We start from the raw sequence: 24897 nt of genomic DNA, 5'->3' as shown, positions 1-24897 counted from the left end.
TAGTATCTCAAGAGGAACACACAGATGCTCAGACATGCTTTGCTAGGCAGGCAAGCTGGACAAAGTTCCAGATACGGCTATGGCCTGTGATGACAGCATACAGAGTTGCCATAATCCTCCCTGCCTGAAGTATCAAGAGCTAAATCTTAACTGAGGGGCTAAATTTCTTCAAAGAATTTTAGTGTGAATCAGAGTACAAATCAGGGTTAGAACTGAAATGCTAGGCTTGACAAAGAAAGAAACCCATTGGTTTATTTACCTCTTTATAACTGACAAACAGCAGATATTTACTAGAAAGCCAGCTCAAAGGACAGCCCAATACTCCTCCCCTCAATGTAATTTAATTTCTGGAGCAGCATGAAGAGCTAATATCTCACTTGTAATTGTACCATGCATGTACAGACTCCTTTGTGTACCCCACAGTAAAAAAAAAAAAAAATTGTAATGAAATAGACTGTATGGCAGCTAACACCACTTTTTTTTTGTCATTCAGACACTATTTTATAAGCATCACTTGGCCACAAAGCCTGTCGTAGCTAGGGGCACAAACTGAGCCATTTTCATGGACAGAGAACATTATTTGATCTTAGACTTTTTTTTAGTAATAAGAAAACCCCAATCATTCATATTTTTGATATTCCATCTACAAATAACACTGGAATCTAAGATTAGAAATTAAGAGTTGATACCCAAACAGTTGCTGTGGGCTTCCTTTAACCTAATTTCAGCTATCTAAACAGCAGGCAGTTATATTCAACTAATCACACAGGCTCGCTTTTTACTCAGAAAGAGACAGCCCAATTAGCTGATCCCTGGAGTGCCTCTCCTGTACACACTTCTTGGCATGCTGCAAATTACCTCTAAAGAGAGCCTAACTTAAACAAAAATCTAATTTATAGATGGTTTAAGGTATGCAAAATCTATCCCATTTTGGAAAGCAAGTTAGTTAGTTCTGTTCCGATTTATTTATGCTTTTCCAGATTTTCATGTGTCAAGATCTTCTGCAGATTTCTACACAACTGGTAATTAGGCCAGCATTCAGTTAGATTTTTTGACCACAAAAGCAAAATAGGTTTGCTACACTTACTGTTCTCACAAGACCTAGAAGCAAATGAATACACCCAAGATAAGTATTCTACAGGAAAAAAAAGTTAGAGGAACAGTGGGATTGCTGCAAACATAAGTTATTTGCAGGTAAAATATTTCTTCCTTGCATAATCAGGTAATTTTATTAGTCACAACGTTATTTTTGAAGACATTTGTTCACAGCCTTAAGTTTTTATATAAAAAGCTGTCCACATCCATTTTTATTACACTTTGGGGGTTTGGTTTGTTTGTTCCTACAAAAGAAACTGTTTTAACACAGTTCTTGAGAAAGCACTTTCCAGATGTTAACAATGATACTACTTTCCCAAGCACTCATATTGTGAGATAAAACTTGGTTCCCTCCAAAAGGCTGCAGATAACGTTCTTCTCATTGCCACCAGCAGTAAAGTTTTGCAGAACTGGGTATTGTTGAAGAACAGAAAACTCTAAACAAGTTTCTTGGCCTTTCCTAGTAGTTCAAGAACCCCGATATCTCCACATTTCAGCAGCAAAACATTAAGAATATAGTTGAAGTATATCAAGAGACTGTCATATTAAGATAACCTAAGAAACACGTAGATGATGATTTGATCTCAAATACATTCTAAATCTGCTTATATACTTTATTTATGTGACTCCTCGCATGTGCCTAGGAGAAACAAAACTCTTATTCACTCTCAGAACTGTTATGAAACCTCTTTCTTGCTTCATTCGGAAGACTATAACAAATTATTCGCTTTACAATTATATTTTTGCAGAGGTCATTATCTATAAATTTCATAAACAGAAATCAGATATTGCTTCTTCTCTTAAATTACTCACTTTCAACTGCTTCGCAAAAATCCTAATCCAATGTCAGTAACAGTCCAAAGTAGAGATCTTATTTAAAAATAATAATAATTAAAAAAGGACAGCCTATTAGAACTGTTTGTTTCTCCATGGACAACACACAGCTAGCCAGAAACACGAAGCATTTCTGAAATGAAAATTATGATTACAAACTTATTTATGGCAGCAGAACAGGCAGATGACATCACAAGTCTCTTCGTGAGGAATACTTATTTTCACTTTAGCTACAAAGTAGTCAATATTATCCAAATCACTTTTCTCATGCAAAAACAGAAAGTCAGGATTTAAGATTTAACTTCCAGTTTTTTCAAAACTGAAAATGAGAATTTCATTATTTTACAGTAGCAAAAGATTGATAGTGACATTCCAAGCTCAGAAAAAACAGTTCTCAGAATATTTTGAAAACTTTATTAAGTTCTTGGGCCTGGGGGGAAGGTGTTGAAGGGTTTGTTTTTTTTTATCAGGAGTGTTATATTTACATCAGAAATAGGAGAAACAGGAAATAAATGGCATTGCATCTAGTTAGATAAAACTCATTCACATTACAAACTAGGCATCGGTAATGAAATAACTAACTGAAATCTGTTAATGCCAGTTCACTTAAGACCTTGGGCTACCAGGTCTTTTTCACTGAAGGTGGCAGAAAGCATGAACTGTAAATTCCAGGCTGATCCCGTATTTTATGAAAATAAAGGCCAAAGTTGCACTACATAACAACCCATGCAACAATAAGGCTGTATGTGAGGAAAGAATAGCAGATTGAAAGGACAGATCTTTACCTGGATAGCTTTTAGGCAGCAAAGAGATCCTCTGTACTTTAAACACAGGCTCAAACTATCTGACGTTACACTGACAACACTGAGCTCTCACATGCTAGACCCAGACACACGCTTCCATCAGAAACGGTAGCTTAAGGCCAAACTATTGACATTCATGGGTATTTTAAGAATATAACATGTTCATTCACCATTTTAAGACTAATACATAACATTATTTACTTCACTGTTAAATTGACACTGTCATTAAAGTTTTGAGTTTACTGAATTTTATCCAACAAGTAAAGGTGTGCTTCTTAAAATTAATTACACACTACAATGCAGATACCATGTACATATTTATAATCAGCAACAGCTTTGGCGTCTACAAAAGTAACACAAACAAAGCACAGTTTTACCAAAAAGTAAATTTAAATGCTGTATTGTTGATAATATACTAGTTCCTCTGAAACACGTCAGAGTTCTAAAGACTGCATTTGTTTTGTGTTCTGCATGAAAGAAACAGCCAAAGCTTTCCCAGACAACAACCTATGCAACAGTTAGGCTGCACCAGAGTACAGAATTAAGTGTACAATTAAGCACAGATCTTTGATTTATTCCTAGATAAATGTGTGTAAGTTACTATCAAACTTCTACTGTACTTTGCAAAACTAGATTAGAGAACAGCTTTACCATTCAAGCTGACTGATACTACACAACTCAAAGGATTTAGCAATTTAATAATCCTGTGTTTCAGAAAGCGCAATGATTTTATTCTTCAGTTAAGATACACTGATAGTTTCAGAACACTATAATCCTTTGTAGATATTAGTATCAACATGACGTACTTACCCTTTAGCAATAGCTCTTTGCCATTTCCAGTAATTTGGTTTACCATTATTCTTCTTTCTGCTCTTAGTACATGCTCTAGTAATTGTCTTCTCTGTGAAGTCCTGAGGATCAGACAAGCTTAATAATATTGTTTTCCCAAAAGAACTTTTTTCTACCTCCTCTGACAAACTGACTGCTGGCTGCAATGTTGAATGGGACTGATCTCTTTCAGGAAGCAAAAGGGTTTCTTACAGAAAGCTAAGCCGACACTAATATAATCCTGGCATTATAATCCTTTCAACACTGAGAAAATACACAAATGTCAGGATCTTACTGAAAATGCTATTTGTGAAATCCAAACCCAGCCACATTTAAAAGGCACATTGCCAGCTGTTTGCACACTTATTCAGGAAAGTTTGTGCCACAGATCTCCCGCTTGCTGAGTGTGGAATCAGACAGCGTTTTAAACCTGCTAATGCTACGAAAAGTATAGCTCTGTGACGTTAGCCCTCCAGGCATTTCAGCTTTCAAGTGAAAACAGTGATGTATTTCTTTCCATCTTCAATACTTTTTAAAATGATTACCCATTAATGGACAAATCATATGCAAGATCACAAAAAAGAAGAAAAAGCATCAGCATGATGAAATGGAGGTTTATATAAGATACATAAATAAATACTAACTTAATGATTCTAAGTATTTCATAATTACCAGAAGCCACTCCATTCTGCTCATTCATAAGGAGGTCCTCTGGATATCAGCACATACCGCACTGAGGCTTATCTACATTATACAGTAGGTGCAATCCCCAAGAATGCCTATGTAATTAAAGATGCCAAGTCACTTTTGAGAAATTGGATTTAGGAACTCACATCACTTAGGAGCTTTCATAATATAACCTGTCATTGCCAGCTGAAAAAAACACTATAAAAACAACCTTTGTACTTCACTGTAATCCACTTCAGAGGTTCTTTCATGTGGAACGACTCCAAATAATTTCTCACGACTATCCTCCCTGACACTCCGTCCCTTCACATGCGTGAAGGCACCTCAGATACAGCACTCCCTGTATTAAAATATAGGGAGAAGCATTCTAGCATTTTCCCTGCCTCAGGAGAAGCCTCTTACCTTGCTGTAAAATGTTCTCACTTTCTCTGAGAGACAGCAACATACATCTATGAGACCAGCATACAGATTCCATGCAATATTCAATTCACCTTTCTCTCTGATACCAAATATGGAAAATTGTTTTCAGCCCTATACCTGTTCAGCTGACCATGGCTGCGGAGTAAGAAAGATGAGAGAATAACAACAAAAAATCCAAATTCCAAAAAAACCCCCACAACACACACCACAATTTCAGACATATCTGCTCCCTTCTCCAGCTTAACATGTGCCAAAGAAACAATTGTACAGGCACAAACCATGGAGTGAGGACAAGCAGATGGGAACAGTGACCAGTAAGTCAATATTGCCATCAGCTCTAAAAACTTCCTACAGGGAACAAGTGGAAATAGAGGAGACATGAACCAGCCTAATATCTCCAGACATACAGAAAATAATAGAAAAAGGAGGTTTAATTACTTTGAAAATGTCAATGTATGTACATTCTATGTATTGCATACTATACAATGTACATTAACAGACATCTACTATCCATTCCTGGAAGACCGTAGAAAGACATCTGTAATCGGTTACAGCTTATTGTGAAGCCCTGAATGTTTTATTAAGTTTTCAGTTAACTCAAATAGAAAGTGCTGAATATCAGATTTTTCTTACATTTGAGAAGTACTTTGTTCCATGTGAAAATGTGTGTTAGAGATTTTTTTTTTAACTAAGGAAAATAGAAAGGAAAGGGAAAAAAAAAAAAAAAAAAAAAAAAGACAAAAAACAGCTAAGCTTGTATATAGTCCAAGAATGAAGAGCTGACCTTTCCGCGTGAAGTGCTACAAACAGCCAAAACTCACTGTAACTCTGGTCATAATACTTGAAGAAAGTACAAGTCAGCATGAGACTTCGCCAAGCAAAGGAAGTCACTCCATCCCACTGAACATTTTAGAGGGTGGAGAGCGCTCTGACATTGCACATGATAAGCAACAAACCACATTACTTGTGAAATACATATATTCAAACACACGTTTCTAAAGAGCTCACAGGTCTTCCAAAAGAGCACAAAATAATTTCACACTGTGCAACACACAGCACAGACCAAGACGAAGTCAGATATCTGGAGAAGCGACAGTGGCTTTGTAAAATGATGATAAAAGAGTTCATCAGTTTGCAAGAGCATCAGAGCAAAATAAGTACAGCACATTAGCTTACAGAAGCTCCAGGAGCAATGGGCAACATGAGATCACTTGTCTTCTGCTCCACCAGTCAGGAATTAAATCAAGCACATGCAACAGAATCTAAGTCAGAAGAAACTCAGGAACATATAACGGTGAGCCTACACACTAAACATGTTTCTACCACAAAGTCCAGAATACAGTGTCTTAAAAGGGCAAAGGCAAAATATTGCAATTAAATTATTCTCTGTGTGTTGCCTTGACTTACAGCTTTAAAGCTCCCTGCACGTATACTAAAAGACATCTTAACCCAAGGCAGATGATCATCCCACTGTCTGGTTACATAGTATTGGGATTTACCAAACATAGCTCAACTATACCTCCCTTCATGTTTGGCTGCAATGTCCCTGAAATTAATGCCTGACACTGCCACCGCATTCTCTGGAACATAGAGCCACATCCAAAGTGAATGGTTTGTGTCTGCTTAGGCAAAGTAGCCAAGATATAAGTTATATCCATGTGGGAACTGAATTTGGATAAGGTTGGCAAAGGTTGGCTTGTGATGCTCTAAAAACAGCTGTGCTCTGGAGATCATGTCCCAGTACAGGGTGCAGAACACAAATATGAATCAAGGGAAAGGAAGGGATCCTGTTGGGGGGAGACGGACAAGTGGTATTGCTGCTGAGCACTTCATATTGTAAAATCACAGACTGGACAGTGAAAACCTTAGCAGGAGAAAGCCAAAAATATTCAGCAGCAGTAGGTTCTTAAATCAGACCCGCAAGACTATTAAAGAACCTCTACCTTTGTCCTTTGCATTAGCTCTGGATACAAATATATAGTATAGCAAGTAGTAGTAAAAGTGATTTCAGTTTATTATTTAGAAGTGGATCAGGAAAGCAAAGCTCCTGAATGCAAAGGTAGAAGGCAGAGGAGAAACAGTAATGTGGTGTCCTCCATCAGAGACAGCAGCAGCTACACCATCTTCTTGAATTACTCTGAGTCTTGACTCAGATCTGACCTCCTACATGGAAATCCAGAGGTGGACTTTGCACACAGTAACTAGGCTCGGGCTACTCAGCTTGCAAGAAGAGACAGGGTCGTTACACAAAGTAGCATTGCTATAGATAATTTTATGAAAAACAATTATACTCCAGGGCATAAAAATTGTGTTTTACTGCAGCAATCAGCAATGTAAAGTATGCAAGAGCATGTCTCAACAAGTTTGCCCTCCTTAGGAGTTACTCCAACTCAGCAAATGGGCAGCTTCTAATGGCATACCATAAAAATCCTTTTTTCACTTTGACATGGAAGTGAAAGGCAAAAGTTTGGATGAGCTAGCCTGCTTCATGATAAGGAGGTATCTGTAATGATTGAACGATGTTCTAAATCCCTCAGATAAACACAAGAAATCACTGGCTACTGGTAGGAGATGAAAATGAAGGCTGGCAATTAGACTGTAGAAAAAAAAACACATACAGTTTTGTTCAGGCATAATTAGCTTGAACCTATACATAGTACAGCGTGCCTCTGCCCTAAACACAGAGCTCTGCGTCATCTCTCCTCTCCCAGGATCTTGTTATACAATCTCTGCTACAGTTCCCTGCAAGCCAGCTTCCAGCTTTGATTCTAATTTTCAAAGTAATCGATGGATTACATCCCAATTATATTATAGACCACGTGTCAATGAAAGAGTTGGGCTTGTAGGACAATGCAGGTCACTCGGGTGGAGCTGGGAGAAGGGGGCAAATCAGGCACTCTCGATTCAAGGGGACGGACCTGTGGGACAAACTTCCAGGGGACATTAGGCAAACCCAGAATCTGAATACCTTTGGAAATGTTGCTAAGCCACGCCCTAAGCAAATGAGCTTCCCGGATTCCTGTCAGAGCACTGCAACCACCAATACAAAGGTGGGATGATGACTGTCCCCTCACCAGTACCGGCAATCTCCTCCCTCACCCCTTGCCCCAGCTGCCCAGCCCAGCCTGGCACTGGCCTCTCATCTTCTGCTCAGCAAAATGCCATTTCATTTACATTTCCAACAAGTCTTAGCCTGCCTCCAGTCAGCAAACCATAGCTAACTTGGCAAAACTGCCAAGTTATCAACCTTCCCCATTCATCCATAAGCTAATTGAGTCAAAGCTCTTTTTGGGCAATTAGCACTTTATTCTGCACGTCGAACTCCACCTCTCTGTCCTACAGAGCAGAATGAAGATCAAAAGATGATTAAGAAAAAATTCCACCAAGTACCTTTTAATAGCAACAAGAATTTTGAAAAAAATGTATTCCCAGAACTGTTCTAACCTATACCTCTGTTGCTTAGACATGAATTAAGACTGCTGGAAAGTAAACAGTCGTCTTTTCCAGGCCAAACCTAACACCTACCACAAAATCTAATGCCCTATTACATGACCTATTAGGAAAAAATGCTACTCCATTAACTCTGGTAACTTCTTTTTATGGTTCAGAAGTGACAGTTTGAGACTCGGGAAACAATGTTTAAAATAAGAGCCACTGAGGACAAATAGGCAGTAGACAGCCTACAAAATAACTTCCAATTAGGTGTGCAGAGGATGGCAGAAGAAAGGGGACCTGTACCACATACCAGTATAGAAAATGCTATCACATCCAAAAGCCAGAGAAGTCTACCCTACATGCATTATAAGAGTTGTATTTTTCCTGGTCATGTGGACTTTTTATATTTAAAGACATAACATATTAAATGTATGTCAAGTATTCAATTTTGCTAAAAGACTAATATTTTTTGTGTACGGTATTTCATTATTTTGCTTGCTTATAAAGAAGATATTGTTTGCTTAGCATTCATACAATCAGCCCCTGTGAAAGATTCTCCATGCATGACAAAATCCAAGTATACTGAAAGAAACCATCCAAAGCAGCTCAACTGAAAGACCAAGAACAGTACTACTCATTGCTAAGGGATCACTTGGCATCATTTAAACAGATGCCTATTGAAAACTAGTAATTAAGAAAGCGGTCTTACTAAATCAAACAACAAAAAATACTGAAACTTTCTTATCTGTGAGAATAAGAATCAGCTTAGTGCAATTAACAGATTCAAAATTTCCGATTCAAAGGTTACCGAAGACAATGGAAACATCTCTAAAATGTAATTCCAACAGGCGCTAGACCATATTTTAAAATGGTGCATTTTTCTTCTCTGTCGTTCAGGTCACAGATCAAAGTATTTAAAGAAAAACCTTGAACCAACAGGTTGAAGACACAAACCTTTTGATCAAATAAATCTTGCTCCCACATATTGGTGATAATAGCAATTTTTCTGTAATATAAATCAGTCTGCACACTAAATTATTTGTTACATCATAGTCAAGAACAGGTATAAATCTTTAACTTGGTCTTGGAAGGGGAAACTCGCCAAATGCAGCTTTTCTCTCCCTGTGGCACTGGGTGTCCCCCATTCTGTTACATGCACTTAAAAAGAAAGCAGTGATCACTAAGTTTGATCTTCCTCAAGGTTGTTGTTGTTCTTTAACTTCAGTGAACAGCATTTAATATGTTTGGCTACATTTCCTAGTCAATGAGGCTGCAAAGTACCTTACGTTCCATCCTACATAGAACTTTAGAGCAAAAGGCAAATTTAAACTTTACATTGAAGAGCATGCAAAAACGTTTTCCTCAATTTTGCTGCAGTGGGGAAAAGAAAGGAAATGTTACTATTTTCTTTAAGGAAGTGAAACACTGAAGAAATTTGCAAGGGGAAATTGAATAACACACACAGAGATCAATTTTATACATGAGAGAGATATGTACTACAAACGCAATATAAGAAACCAAAAAAATTATTTTAATTTCTTTAGAACAGTGCAGAGATTGAATAAAAGATACAGCTTCAGCATGTAAAAAATTCCCCAAACTTAGTCTCAACTCAAGTTTGAAATGGGTGTCAAAATTTGAAATGCAAGTTCAAAGGAGCAAGCATTTGCAGGTAGAATTAGATGAAAAATCCATGTCTTTTCATGTGCGATTGCTTAGCCTTCTAATACAGGTGATCTCCATAACACAAAAAATCAGCGGCTATGAAAGACCAGCAGAGGGTTGTTTTGGTTTTTTTTTTATCTTCCCTTAGTTTTTTGCAACATACAGACCCACACATACACAGTTACAGGAGTTGCTTTCAAATCACTTAGACATATCACAAAGATCCTTCCCAGAGCTTTTCCAAATAACCGAAATACCAGAGAACCCACAAAAAGGCCCATGTTTTTCTACATTTAGCTAAGTCTCCTGGCCACCAGCAGTTGGCACCAAGATTCCCTTGGTACCAGACAGCCGCAGCCTCTCCAGCTCTGTCTTAATCACCGCGCAAATTAGAAGAGGTATGAGACACATGCTTAGCAAAAGTAACAGTTTATACAGTAACATGAACTTGTTCCTTTTCCTAGACAAGGATTTTTATAGATTAATTAAACCTTACAACACTGCATACTGCTAAAAGAAACTTGAGGTATCCACCACGTACTCCATGAAAATGAACTTCTCGGAGAAATCCCTTTGCTTACAGGCTACAAAGAAAGTATACACCATATCCTTCACCTACCCAAGTGTTATAAACAGCTAATCATGTCACAAAGCACTTCTCCACTCTCGTTTTTCACATACCACACTCTTATCTTCCCTTATCTGAAGCAAGAGTCCACTTATCTATGCACCTGTACTGTTGAAAAAAGTATTCTGGAGTTTGGCACTGCTATCAGTGCTGTGCTAATTGCCCATTGCACAAACAGAAATAAAAAAAAAAAAAAAAACAGGACTTCACAAGGATGACCCTGCTGCTAACATGCCTTTCAGGATCTGCATTTCAAATTATAACCATTGCTGTGTATCCTACAAGTATCTCACAAGTATCCTTTATGGAACAGGAACAACTATTGACATATTTAGCACTGACAGGAAACCTTTAATATCTCCAAAGTTACACATTAAACTTTACAGAGAGGAAAAACAGATGCCAAGCTTAGCAGAACAGAAAAAAAAACCCTTCCTCATCAAAATGCAACTAAATTGAAGAAGATGCAGTCTCCCTACCATTTTCAGCAAGACAACAGTAAACAAATCACCAGAACAGACAGTTCACTAACATCAGTGTACTTCTATTCTCAGGTTACTTTCTTTCCTCCCAAACAATTCAGAGCTTCTGCCTCAACTCCTCCCCAGGCTCCCTCTTCCATGACTTCTTTCTGCAGTTTTGAGGCAACATGAAAAATGCTGAAGATGCACGTGCTACGGAGGTTATGCAAAAATATCCTGCTATCGCTACTGTAACAGTGCCATTTATCCACACTGCTGCTAGCAGAAGTTCTTGAATTTAAGATAACCTAAAATATGTTGGACACGTGTTTCTGTCACTCCTATTTAGCTGTAGTATCTAATTCATTATATGACTAATTTAATCTTATTTCTGGACTTTGCCAAAACACCTACATATAAGAATTAAGCGCTTTGAAAAGGAATTTTTGAATTATTTATGTATCCCCATTGAAAGTATCTTCAGACATATTTTACACGAGCTTTATTCCAAGTCTTGCAAAAGACTTAAAACCTTTACTAGTAAGTTACCATGTATTAAAAAGCAGCGAACTAGGAAGAAGCTTAAAGTAAAAGTGCACTGCTATCACACGAGAACTTTCTTTATCCATCTTCTCGAAAACAGCTTATTGCAAATGACCAGCATAATCTCTTGCTGCTGCACTAGGGCACTGTACATACTGATGCAGACTGCAAGCATGAGGAAAAAGTCTCAAGTCTAGTTAGAAAACTCCAGGCTGAAAGGAAGCCATGTGATAACTGGAACATAAGCAGAGCAATTCATTGGCAAAAACCAAGTGTGGCAGCTGACCAAAGCTGGTTAGTGACACGAAGCTGATTAGTGTCTCATTTCCACAAACAAAAGTCACAGGAAGATAAATAACTTCCCACAGGACACATGACATTGCCACACTTTGGTTAACAGGGTGCACAATCACTGTGGAGCTGAGATTCCTATTAAAGCAAAGCTTATTTGGCTTTTTTAAACACTATTCAGGCCCCACTGTCCCTCTTCTTACCCTGTGTATCCAACCTAGCGTGCTGGCATTATTTCAAAGACTGAAGAGATGCCAAATTCACATTTCTCATCCCTGCCGATCCATAAAGCAGGGGCTCACATGTTTATCATAGGATCACAGAATAATTCTTTGTACTTCGTTTTCTAAATGGAAGATGTCAAAATCTATTACAAGCAGTGGCAGTCGGTGGAACCTGCTTAGAAAAAAAAGGCTCATTTTATTCAGAAGCAAGCACTGGAGCTATCTGGGAAGGCTAAATTATTGCACACTGACTAATGTCTTCTTATGGAAATGGTTGACAAGAAATTCTATGGCAGAATGGCTTCACGTCTGTAGTGTTCAGATGACACCGTATCACTTGATGTCCTAAATAAAGCAAAATTCAGAAAAAAACACTCAAAAACAAGGCTATGACAAATAAAGGTTGGCATGAAATGGTCAGAGTGAAATAAGAATCTGTCAGAATCATAAGCAACAGCCTAAGCGATTGTGCAAGGAGTATCGGACAACAAAGCCACTACTTTGCACACTGTTACAGATCAGCTATAAACAGAGTTACATTACCATGATACACCATACTCTTGAAGGGCCATATCATTACTGAGTCACTTTAAACCATCTCCGATGAAACCTAGCGATCTGAAGAAGTCTTTAAATAAGGTTCTGAATAGCAAGCTGGTAAGATAAAATCTTCCCTGGAGAAGATTTACCAGAACAACTGCAACCAATTCCTCATACTGACTATGGTGGTGCTACTTGATTGCATGTAAAGACTGGAGAATTGGCATTGCTCAAGCAGCTCTGCGTGCATTCATGCAGTGCCAATATGAATCGTATGCACTTTGATAGGGTCACAACCTAAAACTCTGAAACTGTGCACTCAAGTCAAACAAAGTTTACCTTATCTGGAATCAGGGGCATCACCAACACCAACAAATCCCTCCATGAGCCCCGTAATCAGCTGCCACAGAAGGCTCTGGAGGGTCACTCTCTTCCCTCCAGTCTGCAGGCTCCAGCCAGTGCTAAACAGCTGTGAGATACTCTGTCTTCAACAGGAGCTTCGATCTCCACCATGTCATGTTATCAACGCTCCCCCAGTATGAGATGCTATGGTACTCTGCATAGGATGTAGAAAGAAGCACCAAAACCAAAGGAATAACACAAGCGAGTTCAGATTCCCCCCTACGGAGCCATAAACCCAAGAAACCTAGAAAGAGACAGAAAAGGCTAGTGGGGAAGAACATGCTTGTCAGTACAGGTAGGCAAGACAGCATATCTTCATACATATGCCTTGAGGATATGAAACACCACTTAATTACTGCGAAAGTAAATTAAAAAATAGAAGGCAGTTATAGTTCAAACAGAAACAGAACTAACTACCATATATTAATAGAGATGTTACTAGATATTTATCAATTTTAAAATAAAGAGACTCAGCTAACTTCCAGCAGCATGGTTCTGTGCTGCAGTTGGAATAGCAGTACTTAAGAGATCACAGCTTGTCAGCTACTGATAGACTGTGATGGGGAGCTGAGTATCTTGGAAGCACGTTGTTTGCACACATCCTACAGGCAGTCTCATACCCAAATGACAGGCAGTTTGAGTTGACCTTCCTTTACCCACCATGGCAGTAGATTCCACAGGTCACACTTCTCAACCCATGGCCAAAGCTAGCTAGTGGAGAAAGTACTCCATAAGGTCTCCACCTCAACCTGCTGAGATGGGTGAAAAACACGTTACTTTCATACACATGAACTGTATGTTAAGTAACCTGAGAGTAAAACAGACCTTTTTTAACAAAATGAAGTCAAGGCCTTGCACAGCCTTTAGGGCTAGAGCTTCAAATTGTCTGTGATAGCAGACAAGTTGGGAAAAGCACATACCTTTCATCATTCCAAAATGCCCACGCTGGAAAGAACTGACATAACGGACATCAGGCCTATATAAGCTACTTGAGACATGAAATCTAAAATTCCTTTGAAAACTATGCAAAGAAAGAAAGAAAAAAAGAATGTACATATTGGAAATTGAAGCACAGCTTCATAGAGAACTGAACAAGGTGACAAGGCAGGAACTGGACCTTGATCTCATGACAACTGAGTATCACTCAGCAAAATAACCCTTTTCTCTTCCTTGAGCAGAGGCCTGAGCAGTGCAGGCTCCCTTCAGGAATTATTGTGCATGCAATCATATTTGCATTCGAAAAGTTTGACTGCACAGGCAAGGAAGAACAGGTCAGGTGTTTACTGATTTTTCTTTTGTTGCCTAGAGTCACGCATGATTCACAGAGGGCAAGTCAGACTCACCAGCTGAGCCCATGGGAAGATCCTCTTCCTAAAGGTTACAGAACTGAACATAATCAAGGCAGAAAAAAGAAACAGATCCCACAAAGAGCTAAAACCACCTTTTACCAGAAGTACTCTACTCTCCAAATCTAAGTGTCCTTCATTTTCTCACTAAAAACACTCACTGTATTTAAATTGATTTATACCTTAAAGTCACAGCAAAACACCAAGACAGGCTGAGCACTGTTATTAGCTGCCTGATTAAAGAATGCACTTCTCACCACCCAAAATCCCCTCCTACTTACGTGATCCTCTTCTGTAGTTGGAATAAATTAACCACTAACAAAAAGCAGTTCTGCCTCGCAGGAGCAGTTGTGAAAGCCACACAGACACAATACACATGCTGTAGTATTCAAGGGCCCAGTTTGAGGGAGAGAGACGTAGCTGGGCAGGCACATTTTTTAAGATGACATAAGCAAGAAAAGCAATCACCTAAGATTCGGCCAATTTAATTGAATTTTCTATCACCCGTTTATTTTGGCAGTGGAACACTGAAAATATCTGAGCGTCCTACGTACTCTTATCACCTCTGGAGACTGCAGTTTGTGGGAGCAACGATAACACCCGGCCCCGCTCCCCCGCTGCACCCCGGGCTATCAACAAGTGGCCGCGGAGCGGAAGGAATCCCTGGGGCGGATCCCCGAGGGTGCCCGGCTCGGCTCCTCCGCGCAGCGGGAGGACACCCCGGCCACCCGCATCCCGAGGGCGCTCGCCGCAGCCACGCGGGCTGCGCTGCCACCGCTCGGCCCGGGCCGGGCCGCCAGGGCTGACAGTCGGCGACAACGCTCATCCGCCGGGCCGGGCTCCCCGCGGGCCTCGCCACGGCGGCGCGTCCCGGCCCCAGCAACAGCGGAGCCACCACCCGCCCTGGCGGACCCCGCGGGGGCTCCTCCTCGGGGCGCGGCGCCCCTCGCCGCCCCCGAGAGCCGCTGCCGCCGTCCCGCCTTTGTCTGCGGCAGCCGGCGGTAGCGAAGCGGAGCGGGGGAGTCAGGCTCGCCCCAGGCCCCTCCAGGAGCGGCCGGCACCGCCGCCCCCCCGCCCCGGCCGTGCCCGCTCACCATCGGAGCTGACAGTGTCGTAGGAGTCGCCAGCGGCGGGTGCCGCGGCCGGCTCCCGGTAGTCCACCCAGCTGAGCCCTTCTACGCTGTCGTACTCGGCGCGGTGCTTGTCCTCCACCGGCACCACGGTGAAGTGCGGCATGGCTGGCGGGGCGGCGAGGGCTCCCCGCGGCACCGCAGCGAGGCAGGCGGGACGCGGCGCGGAGCCGGCGGCGCATTCCTGCCCCGTGCGGTCACTTCCTCTCAGGAAACCGCGCTCCTCAACTCCACCCATTCCCCTCCGAGCGCCGGGGCGGCGCGGTGGCCGCCGCCCCGGGGCCGACGGGCGGGCAGGCAGGCCGGGGCCGCCCCGCAGCGAGGACCGGGCACGGGGGAGGGGGTCGCTCCGCCGGGCGGGCGCGCTCAGCAGCGGGGGCGCGGAGGAGGGGCCGGAGGCGGCGAGGCGGCGCGGAGAAGGGGGAGCCTTCCTCCCGCAGTCATCGTGACAGGAGCCGGGCCCGGGGGCGGCGGGCGCCGCGGTGCGCTGGGAGCGGGGCGGGGAGGGGCGGGCCCCCTCCGCGCCCTCCGCCCGAGGCCCTCCCTTGCCGGCGCTGCCGGGCCGCCTCGGGGAGGAAATTTCCCTCCGCCGTGCCCCGGGCCGCCTCCGACCCCCTCCGCCCCGCCGCCATTTGCTGAGCAGGAGCGATGTAGGGAGGGCGTTGACGCGCTGCGCCCAGGCCCGGTGGTGCGGCTGCGGGGGGCGGGGGGGGGGGGGGTCGTTCCGCGGTGCTGGGGCTGATTCGCGGTGCTGGGGCCGGGCGGCCCCGAGAGGCCGCATCGGGCGAAGCGGAGCTGCTGTTGGCGGCTGCCGGCGTGGGGGGGTCCGGTGCGCTTCCTGCCAGGGGCCAGATGGGCGCGAAACCCCAGGAGGGGTCGTGTGGGGAAAACATGAGCGAGTGAGACGCTGGCCCATAAACCGGGAGCCCTGCTACGTTTTGAAGGAGCAGAGCGCACCAATTAAAAATTGTCATGACTGCCAGCAGACTGTTAAACCATGGCCTTCGGCTGATCAACAACAAACTGATTGAAGGCCTACTGTCACCCTGAGAACGGGTTTATTTTTATGCAAGTTATCGTTAACTTCAGATGTAGCAGCTGTCCCCACTTCCTGTGTTTGTGGTGGCAGCAGAGTGGTTTCTCTTGTGCTCGCTCTCTTCTCTGGCTGCGTGAAACCCTCAGAAATGACATGGTACACCAAGCAAGCCCAAGGGAAACAGGAAACATGGCTGCACAAAAGGCGTGGGGGGAGCGCGGGGTAAAATACTACACTGGGGAAGATTGAATGCTGGCTGGACACAAGGGTATTTCGAGTTATACGCAAAGCAGACAGTTGCTACGGCAGCAGACCGCCAGGGCAGACGAACTGTGGCCCTGCTGCTCAGGCAGGGGCCTGGGAGCCGGGTTGCACCATTGTTTTGTCCCACTAATGGAGGCAGTGGGGTGTGCCACCCCCCCCAGCAGCCAGGACGGACGCCTCTGTGGCGGCAGGTCCATAAAGCTCAGGGCAAGCCTGCCTCTCAAACTCTTGTCCCTGAGGGAGCAAAATTCAATTTTGCCTTCACATTTGAAAAAGCTGGCGCCAGCAATGGGTATCTTGGCCTTCATTTTGTATATGGTAGCCTTCACATGGAGTTTAAACATTAATTAATAGTTGCTAATGCTATATATTGTCTGTGTTTGAAAGCTAGCCTTGAAAATAGAAGGATCCTGTTTTAATGTGTTATGTAATCGTCAGAAAAAAGCTCTAGAGAACGGTTTGTGCGTTTTACTGTGGAATGTCAACTCAAACTAGTTCTGTAGATTTTTGACTAAAATACTCCTTAATCAACAAATCTGTGTACAGTGACAACTCAATCCAGTACTGATGTTAAGTTTTGTCTTTGGATTGCATAGGAGTCTGTGGGAGGATTTAAAGCTTAGAGCAGAGGAAGAGGGTAAGACTAGACATTTCCTGTGCTCCAAAGAACCTGATCCCTAGTGTTCTGAATTTGTCCAGCCTTTTTGAGAAAGGAACCCCCAGGTCACTGGGAGAAAGAAAAATGTGTAATGAGCAGAAGAGAGACAAACGAGGGAGAATGCTTTGTTCATGAGAACTGAGTAATAAGTCTACCTTTAATTAGTTGGGTTTTGAAATAAACAAGAAGAATCCATGCTGTGGAGCAACTGCTGCCAAGGGGGTACAGGTCTCTCAGTTCACTTAACACAAACTTGCTGGTAGACCACCTCTGGGGAAAGCCAGAGCAATTACACCTCTTAGTATTGATCAGACAGGTGGAAAGACTTCTAAGACTCCTGTGCTTTCATATGACCTACGTTTTACTTCAGTCTCTTTGCTCTGTTAAGGAAAACAATGATCTTCATGTGGCCATGTGTCTCTCAATAACAGCCTCATCAGTTTGGAGGAGATAAAAAAACCCCAGATTTTTCTCTGTTCAAAACTCATGGTATCTTGAAGACCTAGGGTGAGATTTTTTTTTTCCAGTAACCTAAAATAAGCACATTGGTAAATACGATCCTACTGAGGCCTGTAAAGTTTTACCAGCAATTTCTGTGGGCAAGTTAGGCCAATGTTGATCACCTAGAAAGCATTTCTGTTAATTTTAGAAGCATTAGTTCTGACAGAGTGGAAACACCCTGGTGCACCACTTACTCCACTGTCTTTTCTCCAGCAATATTTTTTCCCCCAAAGGAAAGTGGAACAATTGGCCAAAAAGTAGCATTTTCTCTTTAACCCTCTTCGGTTGAATTATGTTTCATTAGTGTTCATAATAAGTATGACCTAATAAGCTAGAGTCCACCAAGGAAACAGGAAAATTAAGTATTAATTGATAGGGGGCAAATAATTTTATATAGAAAAAGGGCAAGATGATAACTCACCATTAAGCAAGTTAGTTCATGCTTAGCCTTCTGACGTCTTCTTTCCCGTTTTCCACTTTGTAAAGCTTTTGAGTGAAAGTGTCTGGTCTAAGTAAGCTGTCCTCGAAAAAGGAGACAGGGATTATAAAAAGTAAGTCTCAAGAGTTAATGTTTTTGGAGTCATGCTTATTAAGGAGGAAGAATTAAACTGGGCACTTCCTTCTCATCTTGCTTTTGAAAGCAGGTATGGCAAGGAGCTGTCTTTCTTTAGGCACCAAAAAATGCATCTATGCCACCACAAAACATTTTAGTTTCATGAAATCAATGGCACTGAAATTGTACCCCGTGAGGGCAAAAAATAAAATCAAGCTCATGCACATATACCAGCAACTCCCCTCTCTGGAATGGAAAGTATATCCAAATGTCTTAGGAGAGAATTTAGCCCTAGGAAACTATTCAAGTTTATTGAAGCAAAAATATTTCTTTTGTCTAAAGACAATGGTTCTTTACTGACTTGTAGAAAGCCCATATTGAAAGATAAGAAGTTATCTACCCATATCAACTTTGTTGTTCAACATTTGGTTTGTAAGAGAACTGAAATTTCAGCCTGGGTGATTGAATTCTCCCCACCCACCCACCCCCCCCCACCCCCAAGTATGAATACTGATTTTTACTTCTGAATGGTATGAGTGACTATTATAAGCTTAAAAGTTGTCTGATATGAATATGAGGCTGGAATGAAACTATATGATTTACAATACTACAGCATTTACCTGAGACAACATTGCTCTCATTAAATAATGGGGATGAAAATTACCTGTTTTCTACAAAGCTAAATGGAATTTGGGATTATGGTTTCATATGGGTACAGACTGGTCAGTGAAAACAAAAGAAAGAGCAGAGAGAATAATATTAATTTCCTTTTTTTGTCTCCCCTCTCTACACACCACGTACCCCACCCCACCCTCAACAGAGAAAAACTGCACTTCTAAGAAAAAGTCTGGTGGTTTCACTGTAAAAAACATTGAGACCAGCTTAGTAGAATCAAGGTTTATTAGATGAGAAAAGGCCTGAATTTTCGGTACTCTAGTGTACATTAACAGCATCAGTGAAATCAGCAGCCTAAAGATCAGTAAATCCACGATCTCCGCTCTGATACACCATCAGGAACTGCATTTTAAATTGTTTGTTTATTACCTACAAATCATATAAGCAAAGACACAGTTCAGTTCTTATTTAGTAAGCCACTGGGTATTTGTGAACTACCTTAAATAGGTATAAGTTTCCAGCTAAAAGGTCAGTACGGTTCTACAGTAAACAACTATGCCATTCTACTCAAAGAAAAAGGTTGTATGAGAAACTCAAGTCTTCTGGAAGGGTGGTTTGGTAAACTGCTGGAGAGACTAATATAAATCCTCAGGGCAGGCACGCAAGGTCAAGTTTGCCTTGAACACTTCCTATTACAGGTGACACCACTCAAACATTAAAAAAATCAGCTTGGCTTTTACAGCCCAGCATGAGATAGTGACTGTACACCGCATCAGCTGTTAAGAGAAACAGACTTGACTTATGCGTGCAAGGCGTTTCATCCCTTCCCTGACAGACAGCAATTCACAGGTTCTCATGTGGTGCTCATACAGTCATCCTAGGAAAAAGTGAACGTAGAATTAATATCAGCATTAGTGATTGCTTTTAAGGATATAGTAGAGGGAACAGCCTGCCTCAGCCCTCACAAAGGGATGTAGTACACACATTGGAAGGCCCTTGTAAATGAGCTCTGGAGTATTGTTAGCTTATGGATGTACAAGATATGATGTTAACCTCAATCAAACAACAAAAAGTAACATCATTTCAACTCCTTCTCAATGGAAGTGATTTGCCATTCGTTTAAGGATAGGAAGATCCAGCATCTGAAACTGTATTTGAGGACAGCTTTTCTTATCTTCCCTTATTCCTGAATTTCATGAGGAGATGCCTAATTTTAAATAAACTAGTTTATTTTTTCTAACTAGGAAAATCAAGGCCAAGCAAAAAGTATCGTCCTTAGAAATAAATGTCATAGAATTACAAGTCAGATGATTTTTTTTTTAATTCATCTGTAAAATTGTGTTGCCCCTAACATTGTTTGGAGTGCTTTATAATAACATGATACCTCAAAAAGCTTTGTGGAAAGTTTAAATTAACTTTCTGTGAATGAAGCTTTGAAATGCCTCATTGGTGGAGTAACCTGCCCAGTTATTGCTGTTGTTGCTGACTGTAATGTTTATGTCCGCAGGCAGAATATGTGGCCTGCTTAGAGGTATATGCACAGGATGCACTGCCCTAGAAGCCTGAGAGATAACATCCATAATAACTGTGTTTATCCAAAATACATAAAACTTCTTGAGTGGAATACCTGCAGTCTGATGTTTTCGATAATAACCATATTTCATTACTGTTAATACAGTCCAGTATAATGCTTCTCTCCTCTTTGTCAATGGGACAATCTATGAACTTATGCTTTGAAACCATGGGAAATTTCTAAACCATATGACATGAAAAGTATTTCTGAGATACCCTGGAGCATCGAGTTAGTCGCAGGGTAGTGGCCCAGAAAAAAAATATATTCCAGTTAGAACAGAGATAGGGTTGTTGGTTAGAGGAAAGGTTTACAGATTTATAGACAGCATAGATCTAACATAGTAAAGAATCTCTGGGAAACTGAAACCCTGCTCAGTTATCTCCCATACAGTTAGGCACAAAGCCCTGATACCTGGAAGAATTAAATACTTTTTAAAGCCAACATGTTTTTAAAAAGCATAAATACAGATATTTAAAACTGTGTAAAGAGAAAGGCTGGGATATGCACAGCAGTGGATCCATAACTATTATTCATTGTTTTGAGATATTTTTTCCACTAGAGTGGAACCTGGGTGATAAGTAGCCCAGAGCTGACCATCAGAAAAAATAACAAAACAAAAATTGCCACTGCCAAGGTACGGCTTCCCTGGACACGAGGCCTGGCAGAAATTCTGCAAGTTCATGGCCAGCATTTCACCATAGTGAACTTCCGTTTTCAGCACATTCCTGCTTCTCGACATCCGAGGATCACACCAGCCTTGTGGACAAAGCAGGCCGGAAATTGGCAACCTGGCTGCAAAGGTTACTAACAAAGATCAGGATCTACTTCATCCATGACAAAGACAAGCAATTGCTGAAAGAGGTCCTTTGGAGTGGACCACAATATGTACATCCACATGTAAAGAACTGGGGACAGAGTAGTAAGTGCTTACGTGAGATGCAATGTGCAATCCTCCATATGCCATTTCCAGGAGAAAAGTGAGGCAAGGAAAAAGGTCACATTATACTTATATAGGAGCTCGTACGCTAACTGCAACTGAAAATTTTGGTGTTCTCCTAGAAAACATGTCGCAGCTTAGACGTTGAAAGACCACAAGAGGACACTATGGTGCCACTTATCTTCAAAATTTATTTACTTCAAGGAACTTCTGCCTCACTTGTAAAATTACTCATAACTGTATTTGATATGTGGAATAGCCATTTCTACAAAGATACCTTAATCTCATCTTTAGAGACTGAAAAGTTACTAAGTCTTTGAGATTCCCCCACCCCCCTCAATCAGATGCTGTAAATTCAAATAAGATCAAACTGGATCAAAGTTTTCTCCCCTAAACTTGTTAAATACTGCAGTAATTTTCAGGGCAGCATTAAGATGCTGGAAAAAATACTACTAGTGGTTTGTTGTGTTTTTTTCTTTTTTCCTTTTTTTAAGGGATCAATTTTCAGTTCAGTTACATTTTTGGAATGGATAGATTTGTCGTGGTCTATTTAATTTTTAATAAAGGGCTCAGAGAAGAAACTGAGCACAGGCCTAGACAAGATTGTTTAGATGTTGAGTTTAACTACAGGAGGATACTCAGGAAAGTTAATCCAAATGGACTTTTCAAAGCTGTATTAAACTTTTTTCCAAATGTTTGTATTCCAGACTAAAGGGACCTTCTTTTGATTTGTCTGACAAAACCTGTATTAGCTTCAGTTTTAATCTTAGCTATTTTAATCTTTGTTTTGTTTCTCAGCAACAACCCACAGGGGAACTCAAATTCTTGCTTCCTGGGCTCTGTGCTTTTCTTTCATTGCAGAACTGGCGAAAGAAATGCTTTATGAAAACAGTGAGACCAAGTGCTGAGAAAGGGCTTCAGAGAAAAACACTTACCCATTATACAGGGGAAAGAATCATCCTAGTGAAGTTTACAAAACAATTTGGGGAGAAGCAACAGAAACAGCAAAATTAAGTGCCCTCTCATTTGAGTTCTGATTGTTAAGGCTAGAGCCTTCATTAAAAGCAGCAGCATTTTTGTGATGTAAGCTAAACGCTGAACTTTGTTTACTTAGCTTTTTTTTTTTTAATGATTTGTTGACCCATGACAGAAGCAGCTGAACCAAATCTAGTATCTCTCTGAGGTCACAGCTTTAGGGAAGAGGGATGGGTTGTTGCTTTTGCTTTGCAAGAAAAAAAACTTCACAGGTTGTAATAATTTCTCAAACAGTATAGACATTGGGGAAAGAATTACCATCTTTGCAATTTGAGCACCAGGAAGTGAAACAGGCTATGAACAGCTCATCTGGTAATACTGGACCAAGTGACTGAGAGGTTCTAGCTCAATCACCAAAGATCCTGGACATCTGTGAAATACAGAAATGGGACAAAAATGCTTCCCATTTTCACAAATTTTGTTTTTCCTCTGACAGAAATTACATAATGAACTTATAAATAAATATGAAGGTTAGTAAAAGCTTTTCCATTTCTCTGGTTTCAAAAGATAAAAAAAGAAAAATTATAGGAGCACCAAACACCCACCACCATCTCAAGTTGTTCTACGTAGATGTAAGGTTTGTAGGTAAGATATCAAGACAAAAATCAAGACCAGATTAAAAAAAAAAAATTCTTGAAATACTGACTCAAGCCTTCCAAAATGCTCCAAGAAGGGTTATCCAGCATTGCAGTCTGTCCTGAAAACAGTTCAGCAGATCCACTAACATACTGCTCTGGGTCTGCGAGTTAAATCCAACAACTCCTAAGAATAAATGAAAGCCACTGTTAGTGGGAAGAATCTCCTAGTTATTTAATTTTTTGTAGTTTAGACATGTTAAATTTTCAGAATTTGAAGCAATTCAATCATTTCCATATGCATAAGTCCAGAGATGAGTGAACAGAGGAGCTGCTGCTTTCAATAGCAAATGGAAGAAATCCAAGTTGCTGCAGTCTCACTGCTTTTCTGCTCCTCCCCTCCACTAACACTGAACATGGTTAACCCAATCACTGACATGATCAGCAGGAAACTCCTTTTTTGAGGGAGGAAAACAGTTTTCAGCTAGAGCAGCTCCCTGAACCAGCTTACCGTATAGTTACACAAACACCAGTGCTATCACAAGGGACAGGGGACACAACATGCAGCCAAGAAACAGGTTAGGACTGCAGCAGCCAAAGTTGACACTGGCATAAACTGCTACATACATACGTTATTCCAGAAAGGTGATGGAGATGCAGTGATACCCGGCTTTTCAAAGTTGATTCTGTGGTGCAGATGCTCACTGAACCTTATGTTTAAGATCAAACAGAAGTTAATAAACTTATATTTATATAGGTGGTTAGACTTAATGCATGATGTTTACTGACCTTGAAAAATAGCAATATGCTGGCATATTGCTTGAGCAGCTTAATGATATGCAAGAAGGAATGCAGATGTTAAGCACCGGCACAGTTCAATAGTCCATATCCAATGTAAAACATGCAAAAGACCTTCCGTGGCCCAAACGAGTCAGCTGCTGAGTAGAAGTTAGATACATGAACTGAACTACTCAGATTTTACGCAACAGATCAGCTGTATATGTTAGACCAGCAACAGACTTTTTAGGCTTGGTGTCTAGCATCACCACGTACCCAGATGAGACAAGTGAGAATTGAAGTTCTTTATTCCTGTGATGCTACAGTCCATTAGTCTGGAAAAGGATAGTACTGGGGGAAGGGCACTGGCATCAACCTTTTAGAATCAAATCAATAGTTTGCATCAATATTATGTCTGTAGTTTTTGGCTGTTCATATTACACATGTGAAAGCATGAGCCTTGGATTGTTAAAGATGCCTTGAAGTTTGGGGTTTATTTAGAAAATCAGCCTAAAGTACTTCATAGTAAATCGATTTTGAGATTTACAGAAATAGTAATAACTATTTTCAGAATTCGTGTTAGCACAACTCATTATTTAGAAGAGGTAAATAATGATTTGCATTCTTCCATTTGGCAGCCAACAAAACTTATTACAAGTTGGTATCTCAATTATATCTTGTACTTCATTGATACCGCTAGCCATAATAGAATCTGTCAGTTGAGCTAGCATGCATTTCAAATTACCAATGCAAATTGCTCTTATTAATTAGTGCAGGGCAAAGGCATTCAATTTCAGGATGAATTATCCTCTCCATTGGGAGGCAGAAATCAGAGCACAATCATTTTATGCTTGAGCTGTTGGAAATGCAGTGTTGTGACTACTACTACAAGCTGCTGTCAGTAGGACTGGAGACACTAGCACTCAGACTGAAGGGTCACAATAGTTTTTCTGACAGCAGTCACAGCCATATCTTGCATGATTTTTGAAACGAGATGACTTTCTACCATGTTTCAGGCTGTCTGATTTTGATCATTTAAGA

General features: G+C 41.2%; 1 protein-coding gene across 1 annotated transcript in view; it reads right to left on the bottom strand.

Annotated features, from left to right (window-relative positions):
- SLC12A4 (solute carrier family 12 member 4) overlaps nucleotides 1–15801 on the bottom strand; it is a 51287-nt gene extending 35486 nt beyond the window's left edge. Inside the window, exon 1 of the mRNA XM_075510593.1 lies at nucleotides 15297–15801. Coding sequence (XP_075366708.1) covers nucleotides 15297–15570 — 274 coding nt within the window. The 5' untranslated portion in view covers nucleotides 15571–15801. The remainder of the gene's footprint in view (nucleotides 1–15296) is intronic.
- Between the last annotated feature and the right edge of the window lie 9096 nt (nucleotides 15802–24897).

Source organism: Mycteria americana, chromosome 8 (assembly GCF_035582795.1).
Source record: "Mycteria americana isolate JAX WOST 10 ecotype Jacksonville Zoo and Gardens chromosome 8, USCA_MyAme_1.0, whole genome shotgun sequence".
NCBI classification, from domain to species: domain Eukaryota; kingdom Metazoa; phylum Chordata; class Aves; order Ciconiiformes; family Ciconiidae; genus Mycteria; species Mycteria americana.
This window is presented reverse-complemented; position numbering and strand designations above follow the sequence as displayed.